A 25,517-nucleotide genomic window follows, 5' to 3' on the forward strand; every position below is an offset into this window, starting at 1 on the left:
GCAAAAAAGGTAGAAAGCCCATCCACAGCACCCAATACTACCAAGAACAGTCTCAAAAGGTTATATGATGACTTCTATGTGCTGCTCTTTTCTAGAAAGATTTAGAGCACAGACAATTGCCAATATTTACAAATGCGGTTATGAAATGCCTTATGACACAATATATACAACTTCAGTGCTGGAGTTACAAAACTACATGTATACATATGAAGATATAAGAGCCTTGCATCATTGGAAGTTAATACTGATTAATACTTACTTTGTATCTTTTTTAACTTTCTTTCGGAACTTACGTTTGGGTGGTTTTGATTTACGCTTAATACACTGACATTGGAACGCAAAGCAAAATAAATTTTTTAGCATTTTGTCCATATTAAATTGGATCGTTTAGCCCATTGCATCAAGACACTACACTACATGGTCTGAAAATTCAGGGCTTATGCCCTTTCTATTACTTCTTATCTAGTGATCAAATAAAAACACAAAACAGGACAGGTGGAATGGGAACCATTGTGGTATAATCCTGGGATGTCATGGAGCTCCAAGAATTCTCCTGCTGCCTTGTTTTATCAGCTACTCCAAGTAGAATGATAGACACACATTGTGTTGGTGGTCAATTAATGTTGATATCTTTAAGGCTGTATGTTCTAAACTCATAAGTCATCTAAGACATATCATCAACAATGGAAATGTTGGAAATGATCTGTCAAATACAGATATGAGACTTAGGAGTCTGATAATATGGTAGCTCTTAATCATGATGCATGATGTCATTCATTAAGAAGGATAAAGATATAATCTTGGAGAAAGAGTAATGTGAATTCATTTGTGGTGATAAGAGTATAGGAGGAGTATGTAAAGAGTAAAGCACGAGATAAGCTATTCTATAACTAAAAGCAAATTTTGAAAAAGCAACCAATACCTCTTCAACGGTTAATTTTATATTGTAATCATGGCTAGGGTATGGTGCCAGTTATTTTGTTAAACATCAGTCCAAGTGTTGCTGTCAAGGTGTTTTTTAGATGCAATTGTCATGTAAATCAGTAGACTTTGAGTAAAGCACATTACCTTCCATAAGGTGAGTGGGCCTCATCCAATTAATTAAAGGCCTTATGAGATAAAACAGAGATTCCCTTAAGAGGAAGGAATTCTGCCTTCAGACTGCTTTCAGACTAAAGATTGTTAATATTTACTCCTGCCAGAATTTCCAGCCAGAGGCAGCCTGTTCTGAAGATTTCCATCTTCCTAGCCCCCATAATCACATGAATGAATTCCTTGAAATTAATTTCAATCTCTCTCTCTCTCTCTCTCTCCCTCTCTCATCCTCTCTTTCTAATAATATAAAGGCTAAGGATATATAGATATAGATATATAGAAATAGATATATATATATAGATATATAAATATAGATATATAGAGATATATGCTATATATATAATATATATATAAAGACTGAGGAAGAATATTTCTATCATTCATGAACACTATGTGGTAACTGTCAGCTTGGATTATAAATCTGATAGACGACAAAGGCACAACTCTGCATTATATTAATATTCACTTAATAGAGCACATCACTTATCCTTCTGGTTGTGAAATATAAAAATCATTTGCAGGGCACTAAAATGCCTTATTAGCTATTATGGATATAATACCAAACTGTCTTTTCATGTATTAATAGCTCTTTTTTTAATTGCTGAATCATAATTTATTGTGTGGATATCCAGTTTGCTTATACACTCAGCCATGGTCATCTTATTTGCTTCCAAGTTCTGACAATTACAAAAAAGCTGTTACAAATAGTTGTATGCAGACTTTTCCAGACTTTCATTTGTGTAAATGCCAAGGACCACAATGGTTGGATTGCATAGTAAGAGTATGTTTTGTTTTTTAAAGAAATTTCCAAACTGTCTCCCAAGGTGGCTGTACCATTTTGCATTCCTACCACCAATGAATGAGAGAGAGGCCAAGCCACCATCATCTCTCTCCTGGCCTACTGCAGTACCCTCCTTCTGGTCTCCCAGTTCTTGTCCTGAACCCCTTCAGTCTCTTCCTTCTGCAGCCAAATTGCCTCTTTTAAAGTATGAGTCAGACCTTATCAATGCCTAATTCATTAAGTCCTATGTAGCTCATCACAAGCCCTGTCTCTACCTTCATCTCTTAACTGGTTTCCCCTTACATATTTTGTTCCAGCAGTACTGACCTCCTTGCTGTGCTCAACCCTCCCAGGCTTGCTTCTGCTCCAGGGTCTCTGCACTTGCTGTGTTGGCTTTGCTTAGACTTTCTTACCCTATTGGGGGTGGGGGAGATTATTTTCTCACTGTATTCAGGGAAAGAAGGCTTCCCTGATCCCTCACACCAACTCAACTAGTGAACACCTCTATTCTGTCTTTTTGTCCTACTATCGACTTCTTAGCACCTACCATTACTTGATATCATGTTGTATGTTTACTGGTTTGTTTATTCATTCTATGTTTCATCCACTAAACCATAAAGACTTTGGGAGCAGAGAGTTGGTCTCTTTTTGAGTATTGTTGTATCACTGGCACCCACAACAGTGCATGGCACAGAGCAGGAGATGAACATGTATCTACTGAATGTCTGAATGTCTAGGAAACATCTAAAGGTATTTACACTAAACTTGCAAGTGATTACTTTAGAGGAGGAGAGTTAGGATGGGGATGGTAGAAGAGATTTTGGAGTCCTGTATTATTTGACTGATAATCAGCAGCAGCATCCTGGGAGTGAATTCACTATTGTCAATCATCCCCTTCATTGCCTTTAGGATAATTTGCCTTTGAATAACCCCTTTACAATTCTTTGAAGTAAATTACAGGGCAACATGAACACTTGGTGTGGAAAAGACATTAAACATTTTTTATGGCATTTTGAATTATAGGCACAGTAAAAAGAAATTTTAAAAATTGTACACACCGTTTGCATGCCTTTAGCCCAGGAAGTCAGTATTTCTGTTAAATACTAACTCTTTTAGACTAATTTCTCTAGTAGAGTTAGTAAGACATTCCTAAGAAAGCTATAAATAGTTGTAGCAGATTTACTAAGATAATTATTTTCCAGTTTGGAGAAAAGAAACTTGAAAGACATGTGAGTAAAAACCTAAATATAAACAAATTTTTAAAAAACCAACACACCTAATGGCACGTATTTCTCCCCACTCCTCTATGTCTCCCTCTTCTCCCTTTTATTCTCCCTTTCCCTGGCACCTGCCTTATACTCTCTGGCTTCCTGCCTCTGAGTACTACAAGGACTCTTTGGGTTTCATTGGATCGTGCTACATAGGGCAGAAGCAGAACTATAGTATAAGATGGAATAATAATCCTGACTTTTGCTAGAGAACTATAAACAGTTTTCCTATACATCTATTTGAGACATGTGAAAATATCTGAATATTTACAAAAGATTATGTCACAGGGAAAACATGTAAGACTATGTTGTCCTCTCATTTCATTTTTGAAATAAATTTGTGCAAGCAGGTTTGATAAAATAGTATCTCAAATACTGTAATTAATTTTACTTTCAAAATATCCAAGAGCTCAATTACTCTTCACACTAATGTTAGATGGCAGAGTAAGCATAATTGCTTATATCATGAGTGCTCTTAAAAAATAAAAACTTTGTCTTTAAGAATCTTAGAACATGAAACATAGTCACCGGTGCATCTTCCTTAGGAATTCTTAAAATGCACTGTATAGAAAGTAAATGATAAGGAGTATATGTGTAAAATGTTATCACTGTTGACCTCTGAGAAATCCTTCCTCTGATATAACATTTTCTCTCTTTCTTTCTTTCTTTCTTTCTTTCTTTCTTTCTTTCTTTCTTTCTTTCTTTCTTTCTTCCTAGTCCTAAGAGGGTCAATAAAGCAGAAAGTTAAGTGTCTCTAAACATGAGCTAAGGGTAGATGGGGGGCCAGGGAGCTGTGAAAACTGACCCTCCGTCCACTCAGTGCTCAACTGATTCTTGGAAGCTATTTATACCCCAAATTTTCTCTTGAAATGAGATGACACAACTCCCAAAGGGCTTATATTTTGAACTAGAAAATTTTTAGGGGAAGGGAATAAAGAAGGAGGCGGCCACGGAAGGAGAGGTCATGAGATTTTGACTTTTACAATTATAACAGTGAAAATATTTCTGTCCACAGTAGACTCTTAGAAAATGGTTATACCAGTGTACCCACCACAGTTATTTCCAGGCAACTGGTGCCCACATTTACACCTACTGAGTGTTAAGATTCAAGTGCCGGTTGCAATTAGAAACTGGCTTCTTAGGTTTGAAATTTTCTTTTTCCTGCTTTACTCTTCCTATAAAGGATACATTTCAATAAGCCACTAAGTCATTCACTCTACCCCTAATATTTGCTGGGCCCAGGAAGGGGCACATTTTTCCCAAATACCATATAATTAAATATTTTAAAGTTATATATCAAATGAATGAATTATTAAATGTGTTCTGCCCTCCTACCTTTTAATAAGTTTTATAAAAGCCTGGCAAATTGAGTTTGACTTGAGAGTTCTCAGCTCCTTGCATGACAAGGCTGGGCCAGCTGGCTGTGGCCGTCCCTCTGCACCCACCTAACCTCCTGCCCAGGCCTTATTCTGTAAGTAGTGGACCCCTGCATCCTCCCTCATCACTCTCATCAACCTGCCCAGCTTTGAAAGCGGCTGCTTCTTGGCCATTTTTTAGAGTTGACGGGGTACACATATCAGTAGTGTTCCGGCCCCCACAGGGAGAAAGACTTGGGGAAGAAACCTGTTAAGATTCAGGAGACAGACTAGGGGATCTTTAGGAAGAGAATTCTAAGATCTCAGTGTCCAGGATATGGGAGAGGAGCACAAAGGGGAGGGTGGGGAATTCCATAGTCCATAGAGGGAGTGGGGCATGGGTTTCAAGTTGTTCTTGGCTTGAAGACTTATCACCCCATGGGGAGGGTCACAACAAAAATGAGCCATCGTTGAGTACTCTAAAATGAGGGACGGTGTCCAGGGAAGCAGTTATACTGGGCCTGGGCTAGGGATGGTACTGAACTCAGACATAGTAAATATCTTCCAAGTGAGCCCTCCAGGGATGGCTGGGGAAATTAAGAGAAGTTGCTCATTTTGCAGTGTGGATATTTTTGGGGGCAAGTGGTTCCCACATAGGCAAATCCATTCGTGTTATTTCTTAGGATGAGCACATATCTGTGATCTGAGCCAACTGCGGTCCTCCACCAAAAAACAAACAAAACAAACAAAGAAACAAACAAAAACAACTAAAATCAAACCAAATCAAACCACACCAAAACCCTAAGAGCAATACTAAAACTTCACTCAGACCTCAGTTATCTTAGGATAGACAGAGATGTGAATGCTGCTAACTTCTTTACCTACTATGAATCAGGCCAGAGCTTTATCTCTTTTAATCCTCACAATACCACCATGAGGAAAATCCAGTTATTATCTGTACCCTTATTCTACTGATACAGACACTTTCGGGATTTGCTCCAAGTCATACAACCAGGAGGGACCACGCCATGTTTGAACTCAAGTCTGATCTCAGAGTTTGAGTTTTTAGCTGCTCACCTATCCTTTACCTCAAATGCATGTTTTCTTACTAGCAACCCAGAGTACTTTCATATTCAGGAGATACTAATATGAGTAATCATTATTTTCTCTCCTATTTCTACCATGAAATTTAGGGTTAAAAATAATTGATCTTAAAAAAAAAAACAAAAAACAAAAAACTTAAGGGAATTTGGCCCACCAGGGAATATTTGGTTGGAGGAAGCTCAAATTTATTTTTCAGGACTGGTATGTTGAATCATTCTCTGATAGAGAAACATATCTGGATGTTAGTAGAATTTCAGGGTACTTTGAATTACAATAAATTAAATAAATGTCAGAATGAGAAAAGGTGATACATTCAAAATGCTATTGTGACTTGTCAGTAACCTGCTTCCTGAGTGTGAAATACACTTGAATTAATTCTTCCAGGCTACCACCCAAGCACATTCATTCATTCATTCATTCATTTGTTCCTTTATATTTATTCCTTATCTTGTTCCAAAAAGGATTTAAGATGGCAGGCTCATAAATTTATTTCAATAATTTTTGTTGTTACTATTGTTGTTTTGGCAGCTTTCTTTCCTTTTTCTCTCTATGTGATAACTTTGTTCATTTGTTTTTATTAGCCCATTTTTCCTTGTTTTGTGAACTGTGAAAAGAGGACTATTACATTCGAGTGACTATTAAGACTGCACATTTGCTGGGGACAAGTTTGGGGAGACAAGGTAGTTATGCTGACCTTAGCTTAAGTCTCAATAGGCAAATCTTGGCTAAAACAAGATTAGTTAAGTAAAATGTTAGAGTTTGATGTCATTTTTTTTTTCAAGTTAAGGCCTAAGAAGGGCTCTATGACTCCTCTGTACCCACCCAGAAGCAGAGGCCTAGGCAGAGGAGGTTCCGTGCTCTAGGACAGGCAGAAGGGGTAGGAGAATGTTGCAGGAGGAGTCTGAGGAGTCAAGTTCCTTGGACAGGTGGGATTCAGCTTGTCCTTTTGGAGTCAGTTGGGAGATGGAAATGGAGGTAATGGGTGAAGCAAAAAACTACTCTAGGTCTGCCTGACGACCCTTGGCTTCCCACCAGAAAGTGCTCTTCGCTCAAAAATATCTTTGAAAACATGCCATTAGTCACAAAGCTTCATATTCCATTAATTACTAAATTTTTTGATTAATAAGCATCTTCTGTGGTTAGGAAAACTGCCTCTGGAGTCAAACTCCTGGCTTCATCGCCTGTTTGCTATGTGGTCTTGGGAAATGGGCTTCATCCTACCCGAGTCTCGGTTTCTTTGTCAGTAAAAGAGAAATGATAATAATGTATCCCTAGGGGTGGAGTTGTGAGGAGAGAATGGCTAAATGCACAGAAAGCAGTTAGAAAAATGTCTGTCACAAAGAAAGTCCTCAAAGAACCCCAGTTACTTACACATCTGCATGAGTTAGTCTCAGCAGATTTCTATGTCTGACATGAAGGGAAAAAGAGAGTGTCCTTCCATGGGGATGGAAGTGTTTAAGATATTTTATGGGAAGAAGTTGGTTAAAGTGACTTTGGGGAGCCAAGAACAATGTAAAGATTCTATGGATCATAAAGAAATAGTGGGAAGAATCTCCAAAAATAACATTTTACTTACTTCAAAAATTTACCTAGTAAAATAAGCAAATTTGTAGAGACAAAAAATAGAACAGAGTTTTCCAGTGGCTGAGAGGAGGAGGAGAATGGCAGTTATTGTTTGATGGGTATAGAGTTTATTTTGGGATGATGAAAAAGTTCTGGAAGTAGAGAATGGAAATGGTAGCACAACATTGCAAACGTACTTAATTCCACTGAATTGTACCTTTAAAACGGTTAAAATGGTAGCTTTTATGTTATGTACATTTTATCACAACACAACAGTATCTACCTAGTATTGGTCTCCCTGCCCTGTTTTCCAGGGAGTAGATATGTTATCTTTTCCAATCAGAGAAGTGAGACATAAGAGAAGGGCATTCTGTTCTTCATCTAACTGTGCATCATTCCGAAGATTGCTAAGAGAGCTAGGGTGGAGGAAAGGGTGACTGGCAGGCTACAGATGAAGCCTAAGGGCCTTTAGTTTCACAGATCTGGGAGAAGTGATCAAAGGATGGGCCTGTCTCCCCTGTGCCCAAGACCTGCTGCTCTGAGGCACAGCTCATCTCTGTTTCAGCACCTCTTACTGCTCCTGTCTGATGATGGAATTTCCTGGTTGAAGGAGGCATTTTGGCCCAAGACCAGCTCATATGCCACATGGGATAATATTTATAATGGTTAGAATTCTAATCATTACATTTCTAACATTTGTGTCTCTTTTTTGTAGCCTCATTTTGATATCTTCCAGCGCAGGGGTTCTCAAAGTGTGGTTCGTGGACCAGCAGGATCAGCAACACTTGGGAACTTCAAGACTCTGCTCCAACCAATTAAAGGAGAAACTTGGGGAAGTGGAGCCCGTCACTCTGCACAAGCCCTCCAGGTGACTCTCAGGAGTGCTAAAGTTTGAGAAATGCTCTCATCCATTCACAGCTTGCCAATTACCCAAATATCTCTGCCAAGAAAATGAGATTCAGCTGTATTCTGTTACATGGCGTTAGCAGCACTGCTTATTTCCATAGGCCCATTATTTCACTCTCTGAGATGAAGAGTGTTGGGAAACTATCGAGAAAAGTACCGGCAGGAGAATCTCCATAAAGGTATCTTCATTAATGAATATCTTATATTGATGTTATGAATGAGAATATCTGTATGTTACTTAATTGCAAAATAGAAAAGTTGGTTTCTCAGCTGAGTTGGGGGTGGAACATGGTACTTAGAAGAACTGCAGTGAATCTGGAAGACAGGAGTGTAAGAGAAGACAAGGAATATATTTCTTTCTAAACCTAGGAGGCCAAAAATACAACCAGAATGACAAGAAGGAGCAAACAATACCCAAACAGAATAGAAAAATAATTATCATTGTATATATAGATTGTCCTTCATAAATATTTGTTGAACAAGTGATGTATAAAAACATAGGCAGAGAATCTCTAGTCTTAATGGTTGTTCAACAAAGTCATGTTTTGTTTGTTTTGATGCATGTTATATATGTTAACATTTTCAATCAGGCCCTGCTCCATGTGTGAAAAGATGATATCCTGTTTTTAAAAAATATTTGCTGTTACCCTGTGGCCCTTTGTCCATATAGTCAACCAAGATTTCATTCACTGACTCAAGTTCTATGTGAAACACAATTACTTAAAGGGAGAAAACTCCTGTTCCTGGACTTAACTTTTCCAATTCCAGTTCCCATGGAAGGCAGAAAGGCCCAGGTAAGGACAACGGAAGAATGCACAAGTCAGAGCAGAGTTTCCATTCCCAGGACTGTGCACAGATGCCCTCGGTTAAACAAGAGGAGTCGGGAAGGAAGACAGAAGTGATCTTGAGAAGGAACACTGAATCCTGCCTGACTTCTCCAAACTAAGGAAAACCCTGAGGGGAGTGTCAACATGCCCCAGATAAACTCCCAGGATCCTGGAATAGAAGACAGCCAGATGCCCCACCCTACCTTGGGCCCCTGATTCTGAGTGGAATGGGAGGACAGCAAGATCCCAGGGCAGAGCTGGTGGGTGTGTGTCAGGAAAGACAACCTCAAAGATGATGGTGACTCAGGGCAGACTTGGTGGAGATGGAGGTGAGAGAAAAGTGAGGGACAGTAGATGAGGCAATCTACACTTTGGAGGTAGGCTTGCTGATAAAATATGGTAAAGAATGAGGAAATCTTGTCTTTAATGAGAAAAATCTTAAGTATCTGACTTTCTAGTACTTGGTACTTTCCCAAGGATCATCTGTTGTTGTTAGGCTGTCTCATGGAATCAATAGGTTTTGTGGGCTACCTCGGAAATGGAAGCAACCTATTACCTTGTTTTACAGGAAAACAGAATGTGAATTCTAAGTAGCTAACTCAGAAAGCAAACTTTTGTGTTAGGACTTCTTCTTAGGGTAAAACCACTCCTTGGATGTATTAGAGATTAAGAATTTGATCTTTGAAACAAGGCAGACCTATGTGGCTGTTAGGATGCTCTCAACAGCACATGACATCAACCCCAACCTCCAGCAGCTTAAATAATAGGGAGATTTACTGTTTTCCTTAAGAAGAAAACTAAAGGTATGTTGACTCCATGAAGGGCTTTTTAAAAATCAGCAGGTGGATAAAATCAAGGACTTAAGTTCTTCCATCTCTATACTATCACCTTTAGTGTTACATTTAGCTTTGTGCTTATGGCAAGATGGTTGTATCAGTTTTAAGCATCACACTCAGATACAGCAAAACCCAGATGCACAGGACTCCCATTTTATGGAGAGGAAAGAGGAAAGAGGAAAGCAGTCTTCATTTTATATTCCGTTAGCCAGAACTGCATCATGTATTCATACCTAAACTCTTTGGTTAGGGAATCAGAGGCTAATTAGTGGTTTAAATCAATCAGGATTTCACTTATTGTGACCCTGGGCCTGGGACTGATCTTCCCTGAATCACTTGTCTTTGCAGAGGAAAGTGAATAATTGGAAAAAAAAAAGGGGGGAGGGGGTTTTGTTGGCAAGGAAGAATAGAAGAGTCAGGGTTGGATTTAAGTTTGGACTTGTCTCTGACACTTAATAATCATATGACCCTGAGCAAGTCCATTTACTTTCTTCATGCCTCAAGTTTCTTAACTTTATAGTGGAAATAATATAAACATCTAATTCATACGATTTTTTGAGAATTATGTACAATCAAAAATGGAAGATGCATAATATGTTGCCTTGGCTATAGTTAGTTGTCAAACAATCTTAGTTGTTATTAATATCATTGTTAGGAGAGAATAATATTTAAATTTATATTTTTCTTTTTAAAATGATACCATTTACTTATGTGAGAGAGGGTACGAGCACAAGTTGGGGTAGAGGGGCAGAGGGAGAGGGAGAAGCAGAGTCTTCACTGAGCAGGGAGCCCATGTGGGGCTGGATCCCAGGACCCTCACAATATAACCTGAGCTGAAGGCAGACATTTAACCAACTGAGCCACCCTTAGGTGCTCCTAAATTTATATCTCTTTCAAATCTAGTAAATATTCATTTATATTTTTCTAACGCCAAATTTCACAAACAGTAAGATCTTATATAATACCTGGAGCTTTTTCTTGTTAGTCATCTCTCCAAAGATCTGGTCAGATTTTTTTTTTTCCCTTTTCACTAGTGAGGCTGTTTTTGAAAGTTTGTAGAAAGTAACATACCACAGATGGACGGAAAATATGAAAATCAACCGAAATGTACTGCCACTTTTTCTAAGCCTGGTTTTCACACTCCATGCACAGGGTGAGAACAGCCTACAAACACAGCACTCCAAACAACCACCCCTCCCTACAACTCACACCATAAAAATGGAGTTCATAAAAATCAGAATTTGCTTTTTAGTGATTCACTGAACTCCAGCAGTGTCTTAGCACATCCCTTTTAAACTGATTTCCTCCGGGACTCCTCCAAAGAAAAGCGACCTAAAATATACAAGAGCCCATATCTATAAATGATCCCTCATTAGCCAATGATAAGCAGCTCCCTCCTGTCACCCTGCTGGTGACCAGAGTAGGTTAGGCATGAGTAGGTCTTTACAACCTTTACAACAACATGAGTAGGTCTTTACAACAAAGGGACTTTGCAACCATGGATAAACCACAAAATTCCAGGACAGAAATGGGCTGGAGACTTCATCTTCCATGTTAAAAAACCAATGACTAGGGAAAAAGGAAATCAAAGACTCTTATCTGGAGGCTTATTATTAGTAGGAGCAAAGCCTGGATAGGAGTTTTCAACATTCCACACAAATCCTGATCCAGGTCCCCCGCATGTGGTACTAACATAAAAATGTTTATTTTTACTCCAGGGAGGACAAAGTTGTTGTTGTTTAGCAAAGTACTATCCTCCATTCCCAATTCTTTGGCATGTGATTTAAATAAAATTGATCTCTTACCTGCCTCATGAGATGCCACTTAAATATCCAACTCCCCTGGACATATTGTTTGAGGGATACATATATTACCTGACTAGAATCAATGAAACATAAAGGTTATGTTTGTTGGAGCCTCTGGGTAAGAAATCCTTTCTCATTCCTACTGGATTTGAGGGTGTGAGGCTATAAAGCTTGAAAATACATCGTCCTCTTGCTACCACTCAAAGGATCAAAAGGAGACCATTACAGAACGAATGAAACACAGAGGTCGGTCCCTTGACATCATTTTTCCCCAGAGTCACCTATGCTTATAGTCAGCACTAGCCATCCATGTTTTGGCAGTTAGAGTTTCTTGAAGGTGGTTTGTTTGGGCTTCCTGTCACTTATAATTAAAATAGTCATGAAAAGTGTTCATTAGTCCTTCTCTTCCTGTTCCCTTCTTGCCTGTGCTGGAGCACACATGAGTCAGTGCCATCATCTTGCGCAGGTCTTAGTGACTGACCACAAAGGGATTGCTCTCCATTGTCGCGTTAAACCCACTGTTTTATAGCCCATGGTCTATAGTTTGACCATAATTGTCACAGTACTCTTAACCATGCTGAACAACTGAGTTTAAAATAAATAGTAACTGGGGGCCTCAGTGGCTCAGTCAGCTAAGCGTCTGCCTTCAGCTGGGGTTGTCATCCCAGGGTCCTGGGACCAAGCCCCATATCAGGTTCCCTGCTCAGCAGACAGCCTGCTTCTCCCTCTCCCTCTGTTGCTCCCCTGCTTGTGCACATGTGCTCTCGCTCTCTGTCTTTCAAATAAATAAATAAATAAATAAATAAATAAATAAATATCTTTAAAAAAAATAAATAGTAACTAATCTTTCTGATTTTGCAGTGCTACTTATATTTTGCTTATTTGAAGGGTTTAGCTGTGCATTATTTTCTCCCTCTTTATCTATATATTCCAGTTATGCTTGGCTATTTTTCTTTTTTCCTAGGTAACTTCCTAAGGATAACTTCTCACCTAATCTTTATATAAATATTATTTTTCTTTAACCCACGTATCTCTTCCGCTCTTTGTCTCCAGGGTAATGGAAGCCTTCCATTCTATAAAAAATATGAAACAAACAGGTAAATGTCCCTACTAATAGATTGTTCTATTTTGGCTTTTTCCTACAGTAGCAAATTCTTAAAAAAATAATCTAATTTCTTCTTGAGCTGTTCTACATTAGTTCTTCATACTACCATAATCTGGCCAGCTTTTCTACTGAAACTCCACTCAATGGTTCTCCCTGTGGGATTTGATTTACCATTTTCAGTAACCCAGCTCTCCACTGGCTTTTGGTGCTTCCTATCTTCAGATATGCCTCCTGCTTCTATATCTTCCTATGTCTCCTCTCTGGTAGCTCCATCCCCAACTTTCAATGCTTGCCTTTCTCATATCTGTCCTTGTCTACCCTTCCACTCCACACCTCTATCCGACATTTCACCTTGCCCCTGACTTTGGTTAAGAGAGTTACTTGGTGATCCATACTGAGATGGAACTCCAAGAGAGTTTGAAAGCTTAGTGGTTAGAAGAGAGAAAAATGCACATTTGAAAAGTCAAAAAAATAATTTGCTTTTTTTTCTACTGAGGCTTTATTTTACCTTCAGAAAAAGACTGCTCTTTTGTTCTAGGAAAAATATTTTGAATAGATCCATTAACTACACAAAAGTAAGGTGAAGGCCCTACTCTGGCACATAGAAGACTGAGACAGCATGCCTGCAAGAGGCGATCCATCTCTGAACAGTAAGGTACATAGTTGTCCTCGTTGGGAGAAGAGCGCGGCTGCAAATTCAGTGTCTAAATATAAATTTAGACTGCATAGTCTTTGAACTTTGTTGATCCTTGAGATGAATGCACAACTTGACATTAATTTTGATAGCCTCCTTCCTTTCTCTTGGTCTTGCAGCTTGAGGTCCTGAACTCAGGGTAGGAAAATATCTTGAAAGGCCCTCCCATAGGTGATGATCAGCTGGCCTCTGGAAGATGGGCTTAGACTTTAGAGGATGCAGATAAATGCCTGGGAGGTGACCTCTATGGAAGGGGTTACATTGTGGGTTCTGAGAGCATGCATCAGGAAGGTCTTATAGCACTTACAGCTGAGTCTGGGGAACTGGACAAAGGCACTGAGCTCATGCTTGGGAGTAGTACCCACCTTTGGATTGCTGGATTTGAGGAAACTAGGTGAACTACAGAGGAATAATTCAACAGAGAAGCCAGAGAGCTGGCTGGAGAAGAAAGTGTCAGCCAGGAAGGATGGATAAAATAAGTAAACACTCACTGTGCCTTCTCAAAAACTTTAGGTTGGGTAACATGTTGAAACAGCAAAGGAATTCCAATTATTGAAATAAAAATAAAGCATAAAAAAGTCTGAGACCCCTGTGTTACAATCCCCAAATTCACATCTCAGACACTGTATTTCTGAACTCCAATGCTCATATATCTAGCATGTTCCAGACATTAAAAAAAAAAATTAAGTCCTTTTGTTAGAAGCCATCCATTTAAGGGGTGCCTGGGTGGCTCATTCCTTAAGCAATCTGCCTTCAGCTCAGGTCATGATCCCAGGGTCCTGGGATCCAAGTCCTGCATCAGGCCCCCTGCTTGTGCTTCCTATCTCTCTCTCTCTCTCTCTCTCTGTCAAATAAATAAATATTTTAAAAAATCTGTAAAAAAGAAAAGAAGAAGCCATTCATTTAAGAATGAGCATGGGGAGCTTTGCCAGAGAGTAAAACTCATTAACCTTAAGGAATACCTGTCAGTCCAATCCTACCTAGTTTGGAATCTTAACTCTGTACAGTTCTTATTCCCTGTTACTCCCGCTATAATGACTGAGGGGAGCTCTTCAGTGTTTCCTCCTGTGATCTGCCAGTGTGCTTTGGTTTTTCTCTCTAACTCAGAACCTCCTGGCTTTTTGTTTGTAACAAGAACATTTGTTTTCATGCCTAGGTTTGTCTTCCTAGCTCTAGAGTCAGTTCTAAACACCAGCTGTGGGCAAAACTGTACTGATTCTGCTGACCAGTGTGTGTCATTGGTATGCACTTCAGGTGCTCAGTAACGATTTGTTTCATGTAAATTCCTGTACTTGATGATTTCAAGGGGCTTAGACTCTAAGGTGTTCCAAACTTCACTCAATTTCCACAAGAATAACTTCTGAAAGTCCTGATTGACATAACCACATTCTTACTGAAATTAACCTATCATAAAATGAAGGACCTTTAGACTTATTAAAACACAGAAGTCAACTGAGAATGTTTTTATTCAGATGTGTATCCTATTAAGATTCCTTTCCATCAGTTTGGACTTTGCTTTCATTTCCGGGTAACTATAGCCCACCTGCCTTCATTTATTTTTTCAGGATCAAAAACTACTTTCAGGAAATTATTTTATTAACTTGGGGGTATAAATTTTATATTTTAATATGATATGCATCCTAGAGGTATCTGCATTTTTATTAGTAAGATAAAAATAGTGGTTATTATTCAACTTTTACTCTGTCATTTAATCCTCAGATCAGCCTTATGAGGCAGGCATTGTCATTATTCTTATTTTACAGAAAATAAAGCTAGGAAATAGAGAAGTTAAGTAATTTGCTTAAAGAAAGGAAGTATTGAGAGGAGGATCCAGGCTTTGAACAACACATTCTTTCTGAATCAAGTCTGTGCTCTAACTATGGTAATCCCAAGACTTGGATTGGTTCACATTAACAAGATGAAAATATAAATTGTGTCATTAGGTAGTATTAGTAAACATAATATCCATCTCTGAAAGTATACTTCCCAGTCAGCTGCCTCCCTTCATGCATAGCAACACATGAGGTTGAGGATGCTACTTTGCCTGGCAATTTCCTAATCTAAATAAGGACAGCTGGACAGGTTTTTTGTTTTGTTTCATTTTTGTTTTTGTTTTCCCTTAAGGCCACATGTTTCTGACTTACAACTGTGCAGCTTTGGAAAACAATAGCCTCTAGGGGCACTTTCAAAAGCAGGACTCATAAAATATTGGCATTTATATTTGAAAATGTCTTGTTGAAAACCACCAAAGAGTTGTATTCATTAGGAAATTTTGCTATAATCCTTCAAGGAAGGTTAGAATTCAAATTCTGTCAGAAACTTTGTTTTGATTTTTCTCACTTAAATCATCCATCAAGAGAGATTTCTTAAAAATTTGTTTTCTTAACTAAAAACCCTGCAGTCACTAAAGCTTAGCAGGAAAGGGGTGTGTATGTGTGTGTGTGTGTGTGTTTTAAACCAATTAATAATTTGTTTTATCCTGCTTTATTATGTGTTGACCTTTTTTTGAAGTCCAGCCCAAATTAAAAAAAAAAAAAAAGCCTCGCTGGAATACTCACTGAAACATTTTTTTCTAGAAAGAGAATTTTCCATTAAAAAAATCTCAAAAGTCAGTAGGTTTTTTATATTAAGTTTAAAAGCAACTAAATGCTTCTCCACCTCTCTTCCTAAATCATCTGTTTTACTAATATTCCAAAGGCAAACCAAAGCAAACTCTAATAATTATATATGCATCTCAACAAAAACATTCTCAGTTGACTGCTGTGTCTTACTAAGTCCACTGGAAATCATATCACATCAAGGATTATTGCTCAAAAATTTCTAGCTGGTATTTTGAAGATAAATCACAGCCTTAGGAAGATACATGAGATAATCTTAGGTCTAACCAGTGGCATGATGGTAAATGTTTAACCACAGGCTCTCCAGAAAAAAACAAATCCCAATTTGTTGCATTTCCCAGTTTCCATGGTGTAAATAAATACTCCCACTGTAGCCAATTTCAAGCTACCAATGTGGCATCACTGAAGGCAGAGTTGGAAGTGATGCAAACACAATCCACACACCACTGGGTCTGACAACCCTGACAGCACATGAGCTTTCATCAAAACTTCCAGGAAGTCTCCAAAGTCGCCAAAATCAGATGTTACCAAAGGGATGCAGAAGAGATGCTCGGGTAAGTTATGTAACCTTTTTGTCGATGTATTTCCTCGTATGTATGAGGTATGTAAAATGATAATAATAAAGTAACTAGCTCATGGGATTACTATGATGGTTAAATGAAATAGTGTGTTAAAATGCTTAAAAGAGTACTTGGCACATAGCAGGCTATAATAAGAGGATTTTAGTAATAAATGTTAAGTATTGTTTTTCTAGGATCTACAATTCCAACTGTCAGAATGCTTTACACATTGTCATCTTTTGGAGGTCATTAAAAACCATCCCGAGAGGATACCAGTTATAGAGAGAAGAGCACTAAGAGAGAGACGAGAAGCCATGCCTTAGTTTCTGTTCCTAGCTTTGCCAAAGCCTACTTCTAAGACCTTTGGTTTTCTTATTAGTAAAGTGAAGAAAGTAATGGTCACTCTGCCAGCTGCATAGGATTGTGGGGAGACTAATATGAGCCCTTGGATGGTCCAAATGTGGGGTAGTATCATTAATCCAATTTAAGAATCAAGATGCCATGGAGGCATGGAAGCATGAAAATAAAATAGTGAAAAGGTGTGTGTCATTTGAGTAAAAATTGGAAATGACGTAGTGTTAAGAGCTGGGATTTTTTTTTTCTTAAAGAGTACACACACACACACACACACACACTCCAGTTCTACCATGAAGCAGTTAAGCATTTTTGTTTCTTTCTGCAAAAAGCAATTTTCTAAAAAAGTAATTTTCAAATGAAAAGGAACTATACTTAGAAATGTAACATATGTGTAAACGAGTTAGAGATCATGGAGAACTAAGTTAACAAAATATCCATAGAATCGTAATTTCTTGGGAAACCTAATAAATATATCATGTAATAATCTACCAATTGAAAGACAAGATATACTTAAGGGAACCAGATAGGTAGCATTATGCCATCATAGGATGAATAATGTAAATCTCCAAATAATTCTTTAAGATAAAATTGCTTTCATTTTATAAATAAATACAAAAAATAAAATGTCAGGGACAGATTAAAGAATTCTTAAACATATTACATTCACTCAATTTGTAACCAATGAAGAGCATATATAAAAATGAAGGAGCAAATTACAGGAACATCAGATTTTTTTTCTATTTACACTTTGAGTCTCTGTTCGCATAGAAGAATAATATACATTATATACCTTCAGTGAAAGTTAACCAGGAAAACGATTATGCATAAAGCTTATAATCTAAAAAGGTGGCTATGATTCCCCCTACCACTAATTTATGACTCTAAATCATGTTTTAACAGAAGAATTCTGTTCTGGGGACAAAGAAAAAAATCACCTGTGCAACATAGCCTGCGCCATGCCCTTTCCTGTCTGTTATTAGTGAAAATCCTCATGGTCTCATATTAAAAAGGTCAGTACCTGATATAGGAAGATCTCCAAGTTTCCTTAGTAAGGGGAAAGAAAGCAACATGAAACACTATGTACATAGTGTGCCACCTTCCATAAAAGGAGAACAGAAAAATATGAAATAAAAATTTGTAATACACCATTAGAATTATACATAAGAAATTTATGAGTAGATTGGGATGGGTGGAGGCAAGACTTCCATGAGGTACCTTTTTACATTATCTTGTTTTTTAAATCATGTGAATTTTTACCTGTGAAACAACAGTGTGGGGTGTGTGTGTGTGTGTGTGTTGTGTGTGTGTTTAAGCCCAGGACACATGGATATGTAAGAACATCAATCTCGTATCTGGTTTAACAGTTCTATCCTCCACCAAGCTCATGCCTGACTCATGTGTGGATACTTGCAGAAATGAAGGGCGTGATGGATGTCCCTGTCCCATCATCTGTCCCACTCACTCTACTCTTTCTTATTGTTCAATGATGTGGTGGGTATAACAGGAAATTATAGGAGTCAAAGGTTGTTACGAGATGGGTGTGTTTGTTGTCATGTATGGGACAGATGCCCAAATCCTGGTTATTTTTCTCTTCTGGGAGCTTTTGTGTATCCTTCAGAGAACTTGCTACACCCTCTGGGGTGTTATGTGTTCTCTGATATTTAGGCTGCATCTTTATGATTTCTCCCTGGTTCATTCAACAGTCACCTCATGTAGCCAGCCTCTTGTTCATCTTCTGAAGTCGGTTTTCTTTCAGTACTGGTCAATCCCTTCTAAAGACTTTACTCCACTTGCCTTATGACTTTGAAAAACTTAGTGCATTTTCTGTGCTAAACTCTGGAGGGACATGTCTCTTCCTCCACAGTGTCCCTTTTACCTGTGAATTCAAGGTAGTCTGAATCAGCCTGCCGCCTTTATCTCTGTTGAGATGAGAATCAGGAACCAGTCTCGGTACCCTCCAAACTCTAAGAGATAGCGGTCAAATCTCTTACAAACCATCATATCATACTCCAGAGTCTTCTATTAGCATTAGGACCCTCAGGATTGCCTTTTAAGGTTCTGGGGTAAGCATCCTCTTAGGGGAAAAAAGGAAAAAAAGAACAGTTCTCTCTTAAGGCCAAGGTTTCTTAATCTCCATAGAAATGACACTTAGGGGTGGTAACTCTTTGTTGTGTGGGAATTTCCTGTGCATTGTAGGATTTGTAACAGCACCTCCAGCCTCTACCCATCACATAGCAGTAACACACTCCCATTAACCAGATCAGAAATGTCTCCAAATATTGCCAAATGGCCCCTGGAAGGCAAATCACCTGGTCAAAGCCACAACACCAGGCTAAGAACGCTCTTCAAATAAATCCCCATTTCTTAATCTCCTTACCACTCTGCTTAAGTATGAAGTTAAGTGATTAAGGTCTGGGTGATGACTGAATATGCTTTGGGGACTATCCCTTAGAAAACCCCCGCACAGAGAGTCTGATAGGTACATCTTATGAGAATGTGTGGACATGTGACACCCATTTTCTCAGCAGGAACTCTGGAATCTTGAGGTAATAGGAAAATCCTTATATTGGTGACAATCGAAATAAGCCTACATATATCTCTGAGTTTATAAATCTTCGCCTAAAGGCAATGAGGGTGGGGAAGAGGACACTTCAGTTTGTTCATTTTGTGACTTAATTGTTTGACTATTTCTTTATATTCACTATTTGGATTAAAATGTGTATTTTTAAAGAATGGATCGTAGTCCAGTTAAATAGCTACATGAAGAAAAACCTTTTAAATTTTAATAAGATTTTAATTTCAGTTTCATGATTAAGATAAGCTAAATTCATGTTTGAGATAAATGAAGACCAAGAGGAAAAAGGGAAGAGAGGCAAAGAAGATAGAAGGGAAGACAGGCTAAAACATACCTTGTTTCATCAATGTAAACAGCTTCCAACACAGATGCTGCATATTCAATATTCTTCTTTAAGTCTACGATGTTAACATCACCTTTTTCCAGCTGCTTGACTAAGCATCTTAGTCTGTTTCATAAAAGTAGTCAAGAAAGAGAGAAATAAGAAGAGATTTATTATAATTATGTTGAAAATAGTCCACTATTAAATACACAAATCAAGTTGAACTAATAATGTATCTTTCTAGACCATCAAATAGAAATATTTTCAGGAATTTTTTTGATATAATTAAGTTTAGTTTTTGTCACTTAAACAACTCTTGAAAATTATATTCACCTCCCAGTAATATTAGGGTGGTAGACTATTATTTTAGATACTGTATTTCAAGGACAGTCTTTCTGGAAATTCAAAACAACAGAAATATTTCCATAAAAATATATTCCAAGGGCGCCTGGGTGGCTCAGTGGGCTAAAGCCTCTGCCTTCAGCTCAGGTCATGATCCCCGCATCTTGGGGTTGAGCCCCACATCGGGATCTCTGCTCAGCAGGGAGCCTGCTGCCTTCCTCTCTCTCTGCCTGCCTCTCTGCCTACCTGTGATCTGTCTGTCAAATAAATAAATCTTAAAAAAAAAACATTTTATAAAAAAAAAGTATATTCCTAACACTAGAATTTATTCTATGCCTGTTCTTCTTCAGATTTGGTACTAAAAATTATTCAAAGGGTACTATTTATAGCACTACAGTAACAATTATTCACTGTATATAGCAATAAAAACAAAAAGAAAGGCAAAAGATCTGAAAAAATACAATTGTGATGAGAAAAAATATATGTATGTATGTTTAGTGTTTTTACTGAAAGGATTTTTCACCTGAGGCAAATCTATACAATATTTTCTCTTGCTTTTGCATATACAAAGTGTCCCAATTTCCTGAGGAATTTTAAAGCATAGGGATCAACGAAGCCATGTCTGGATTCCTGACTTACAGAAACTGTGAGATAATTAATGTTATTGTTTGAAGACATTAAATTTGAGGATTAATTTTTTATGTAGTAATAGATAGCTCATGTAGTGGGATAATATGAATATGAATACTTCTATAAGTTCTTAACATTTTCAGAAACTTAGGTGCATTAATTATAAACCAAGTGTTTCTGAAGATATTAGACTATACTAGGCAGAAAAGGAAAACATATTCTTTACCAAATATAGATAAACAATGTGAGGGCAATTTGTATCCATTTTCCTAAGTCAGCAGATGGAATTTCATCCCATTCCTGAGAAAAGGTATTTTAGAGAGAATGGAGTACATCTACTTTCAGGCACCATTTTAGAGATAGTGTAGCAGATTTTCTGAAAATTTATTTTGGATGATTTTTAATACCAAGGCTAAGGGTATAAAGATAAGTTAAAGATTTCAGCAAGAGCTTTGACAAGTACTTTATTTCTCCATGGGAAAAAAGCCATAACCTAAACTAAAACTTCTTATTCAGGAATCTACAATTATTTTTTGTGCCATACATTTTTGTATGATAAAATATTAACAGATAACAACCTTGCAAAATAAAATCTATGCTTAATAAAAAAAGTCTTATTCATACAGTCAGCAAAATAAAACAAAACAAAGATAACTAAAACAGGTTACTGAGATAGGAATAACTAATCTTGTCTAAATAGGAAGATAATGGAGTAAACACGTAGAGTGTTCTGAGATTTTTGTAATGCTTATGACCCAAGCATATTATACTTAGTGAAACTGCCTTTTGTGTGTCAGAGCAAAAGAGTAACAGCTCTGCAATGACTTAAACATATACCATTCATGTATCCTTCTTGTGAAAATTACTTGGTACAATGTGGTTGTATTTGGTGGTTGTATGATGTACTTTTAAAAGCACTAAATGCTTCAGATGATTGTCTTCTCTTCTTTGGAATAAATAAAATCTTTTTATTTGAGTTAGCAATTTCCTCCACTAAAAAACCTACATTTTTCAGGCTCTTTTCAATCTAGGTAGAGTCATTCAACTGCTTTCTGGCCAAGGAGAGTAATAGAAGGTTGTTGAGTAAGACTTTCAGAACAATGATTTTGAAGAGGGTAACTCAGCTAGAAGGATTCTCTCTTATCCTTGCTAGTTCCTTGCTGCCCAAATGTAGTGGAATCGTCCAGCAGCCTTTTAAGATCATGAGTCAACCTGGCAATAGGAAGTTAACCATTAAGAATGGCAGAGAAGGAAGATGCCAGTGGCCTGAGTCCCATACTGTGAATCTACCCAAATGAAGTCACCCACCTCTGAAGTTATTTCATATGAGAAAAAAAAAATGTCGTATTTAAGCTACTATTCTTTTGGGACTTTTATGTCAGTCCTAACCGATAAGTCAAATAGGAAATGACTCAAAATAAAGAACTCAAGAATGGCAAAATCATCATAGAAAATGAAAAAGGGATGTACCTGAGAATCTAACCACAGGTGCATTTCCTAAATGATGGGGTATCATCCCATCAGCAGATCAGATCTGATGAAATCTGTGACAAGGAACATGTTGTTTCAAAGAGACATCTTTATGTGGTTTAAAAACAACAAAGGTTATGAATTTTTATATTTTACTAGGGGTATAAGCCTATAATCTAGCACAAGAAATTGCTCTGAAAAAATACTCCAAAAAGGTTTTACCACCTCATCAGAAAATCGAGTTAGATAAGGTTATAACTATAAAATCATAACCACCCCTATATCCTATAAACACACAAACACACTCCAAAACTCACTATGCCAACCCAAAAAGACTGGAAGGAAATATAGATTTGGGGGTTACTAGGACTTCTTTCTCTTTTATCTCCTTTGCCTATATGCACCAAATTTCCTCTAGCAAGTACAAAATTCTATTTACAGAAAAGGAAAACTGTTGTATTGTAAAGAGATTATTTATAATTGGAAGAGCAGGTTGATGGGATAATTTATATCATCATGATTCCAATTGTGAACTTGCTTTTGTAGTCAATTTATGCATACAATAATCCTCAACAATCTTATTTAGACTATGATTTCACTCCATTTATAGATAATACAAGGTCAAATATCTTTCTGAATCATTTTCAAATGATCATAATTTCTAAATTAGTGGGTTCTAAAGTACTAAGGCTTTACTTTATGTATGTATACAAATTTTTAATTTTTTAAAAAAGATAACTATATTTATCTAATTCCTAAGCCATCCTATGGGCCAATTCTCAGAACTAAAAAAGAAATCACAGTCATTTGCATAAAAAAAACAGATTCTCCTAATCTAGTAAAACATCTTTTTAATAATGATTTATTTATTTATTTATTTTGAGGAGGGGAGGGACTGGGGATGAAGGAGAGAATCTTTTTTTTTTTAAATTTTGTCTTTAATCTTTAGTATAAATGAACTTAACACTAGCTTGAGATACATTATAAAGCTTGAGGTAGTCGTCAGAGCCACAAATTTCTAAAATCAAGGGGAGGAAACCTCAAGAATAACGATCTTGGTCCCAGATCAGCTAAAGGATACTGTATTACAGAATCATTCACAATAGGCAGAGAAGAAAGAACACAATTAAGATCTATGAAATTCTGAATAATGGGAATACGATGAAATAATTCATCTGATGTTGATTGAATAGCTTCAGAAGACCACAAAGTTATCTGCATATTCCCCCTTCAATCTCTGAACAAAAATTATTTGTCATACATTCTTTTTTTTATTTATTTCTTTTCAGCGTAACAATATTCATTGTTTTTGCACAACACCCAGTGCTCCATGCAATACGTGCCCTCCTTAATACCTCCCACCTGGCTCCCCCAACCTCCCACCCCCTGCCCCTTCAAAACCCTCAGGTTGTTTTTCAGAGTCCATAGTCTCTCATGGTTCACCAGAAGGAGAGAATCTTAAACAGGCTCCATGCCAGCATGGAGACTGATGTGGAGATCAATCTTATGACCATGAGATCATGACCTGAACTGAAGTCAAGAGTTGGTCACTCAACTGACTCAGTCACTAAGGCGCCCTGTGATTTGGTTTCTTTCATCAGAGTAGGGAAGCATAGTGAAAAACAGTGTTCTTAATGCAAGGTCTAGGTATGTTCTTCTTGTCTCTGAAACTTAGGTTAAGTAGATGTGTTAGATGTTCCAATCTGTGCAGGTTCCACAGATTGCTGGGTTGGAGAGTCCACTAGGTACTCTGCTGGCTAGCAGAACAATTTAAAAACTGTTGTACCAAACCTATTGTACCAAAAAGACCACCTATTTATAAGCAGATGATGGTGCCAAAAAAAGTCTTAAAAATCCAAGTCAGTGGGGCGCCTGGGTGGCTCAGTGGTTAAAGCCTCTGCCTTCGGCTCAGGTCATGATCCCAGGGTCCTGGGATCGAGCCTCACATCGGGCTCTCTGCTCAGCAGGGAGCCTGCCTCCTCCTCCTCCTCCTCCTCTTTCTCTGCCTGCCTCTCTGCCTACTTGTGATCTGTCTGTCAAATAAATAAAAATCTTAAAAAAAAAAATCCAAATCAGTTAAATAAATATTTAGCATTTATTACTATACATGGGGCTGTGAGAGATATAAATAGATAGATATAGATATATATTTATATATATGAATACATGTAAGAATATATGTGAATGCAATATGTAAGGATACACACACATACACACACACATATAATGCATGGGCACCTGTGTGTACACCACAGTACCTATCTTCAAAGTATTTGCAATCTCTGGGGATGACCTGACATATGCACATAATATGGTCAAATGTTGAAATGCATACATTCCTCATTACTTTTTTCACACAACCCTAATTTCCAAGAAAACTCATTTAGTCATTGTTCCTCAAACATTCTCTCATCATCCTAGGTTGAAGTTCTTATCTTTTACTGAAATATCTATCTCCATATCCCATCTTTAACTGTCTGAATCATGTTTTGTAACTGGGCATATCTGGGCTACTGCCTATAGCATGAGCCCTTTGAAGATTGCCATCCCTTGTGCTCTCTCCCAACTTAGAAAAAAAAAACATACTTCATTTACTCCTCACTAACAAAATTGAAATTTCTCTGGCTTCCTTATAATTTCAATTTTGGGTACATGATGTTTTCCCAATCAGTTTTTTTATCCAATCAAAAAATTATGAGGTATGCAAAGAAGCAAGAAAATTGATCCATAATGAGGACAAAAATCATCCAGCCAAACTTGACCCAAATACGGCAAAGATGATAGAAAGCGAGGATGTTAAAAGTCATTATTAAAACACAGTAATATATATAACATTATGCCAATAAATTCAACAACTCATAGAATGAGCAATTTCCTTAAAAGACAAAAGCTACCCAATCTCAGAAAGAAATGGTAAACTAAATTTGAAGTTAAAAATGTTAACATAAAGAAAGCTTCAGGCCCAGAGGACTTCATTGGTGAATTATGTCAAAAATTTAAGAAAGTAATAACACATATTCTCTACAAACATTCCCAGAAAAATCCCATGTCCTAATCCTAATCCTATGTCATTCTGAGAGGTCAAAATTACTCAAACCAGATGAAAACATTAGAAGAAGAAGAAGGAAGAAGAGGAGGAGGAAGAGAAGCAACATATCAATAAATATGCCTCATGAACTTAAATGTAAATAATCCTGAATATTTCAGGAAATCAAACCCACCAATATATAAAAGAATAGTATATCATACAAGAGATTTATCCCAGGAATGCAAGGTTGTAATAAAATTGAAAAGTTAATCAATA

At 37.4% G+C, this 25,517-nt stretch overlaps 1 protein-coding gene across 6 annotated transcripts in view; it reads right to left on the minus strand.

Annotated features, from left to right (window-relative positions):
- The window catches only part of PDE1A (phosphodiesterase 1A), a 337,449-nt gene that overhangs the window by 83,980 nt on the left and 227,952 nt on the right, over window positions 1–25,517 (minus strand). For all 6 annotated transcript variants that reach the window (XM_032856066.1, XM_032856068.1, XM_032856064.1 and 3 more), the window contains one exon: window positions 19,784–19,897. In XM_032856066.1, coding sequence (XP_032711957.1) covers window positions 19,784–19,897 — 114 coding nt within the window. The remainder of the gene's footprint in view (window positions 1–19,783; window positions 19,898–25,517) is intronic.

The sequence above is a fragment of the Lontra canadensis genome, unplaced genomic scaffold (genome assembly GCF_010015895.1).
Source record: "Lontra canadensis isolate GAN:19392208 unplaced genomic scaffold, GSC_riverotter_1.0 scaffold11, whole genome shotgun sequence".
NCBI classification, from domain to species: domain Eukaryota; kingdom Metazoa; phylum Chordata; class Mammalia; order Carnivora; family Mustelidae; genus Lontra; species Lontra canadensis.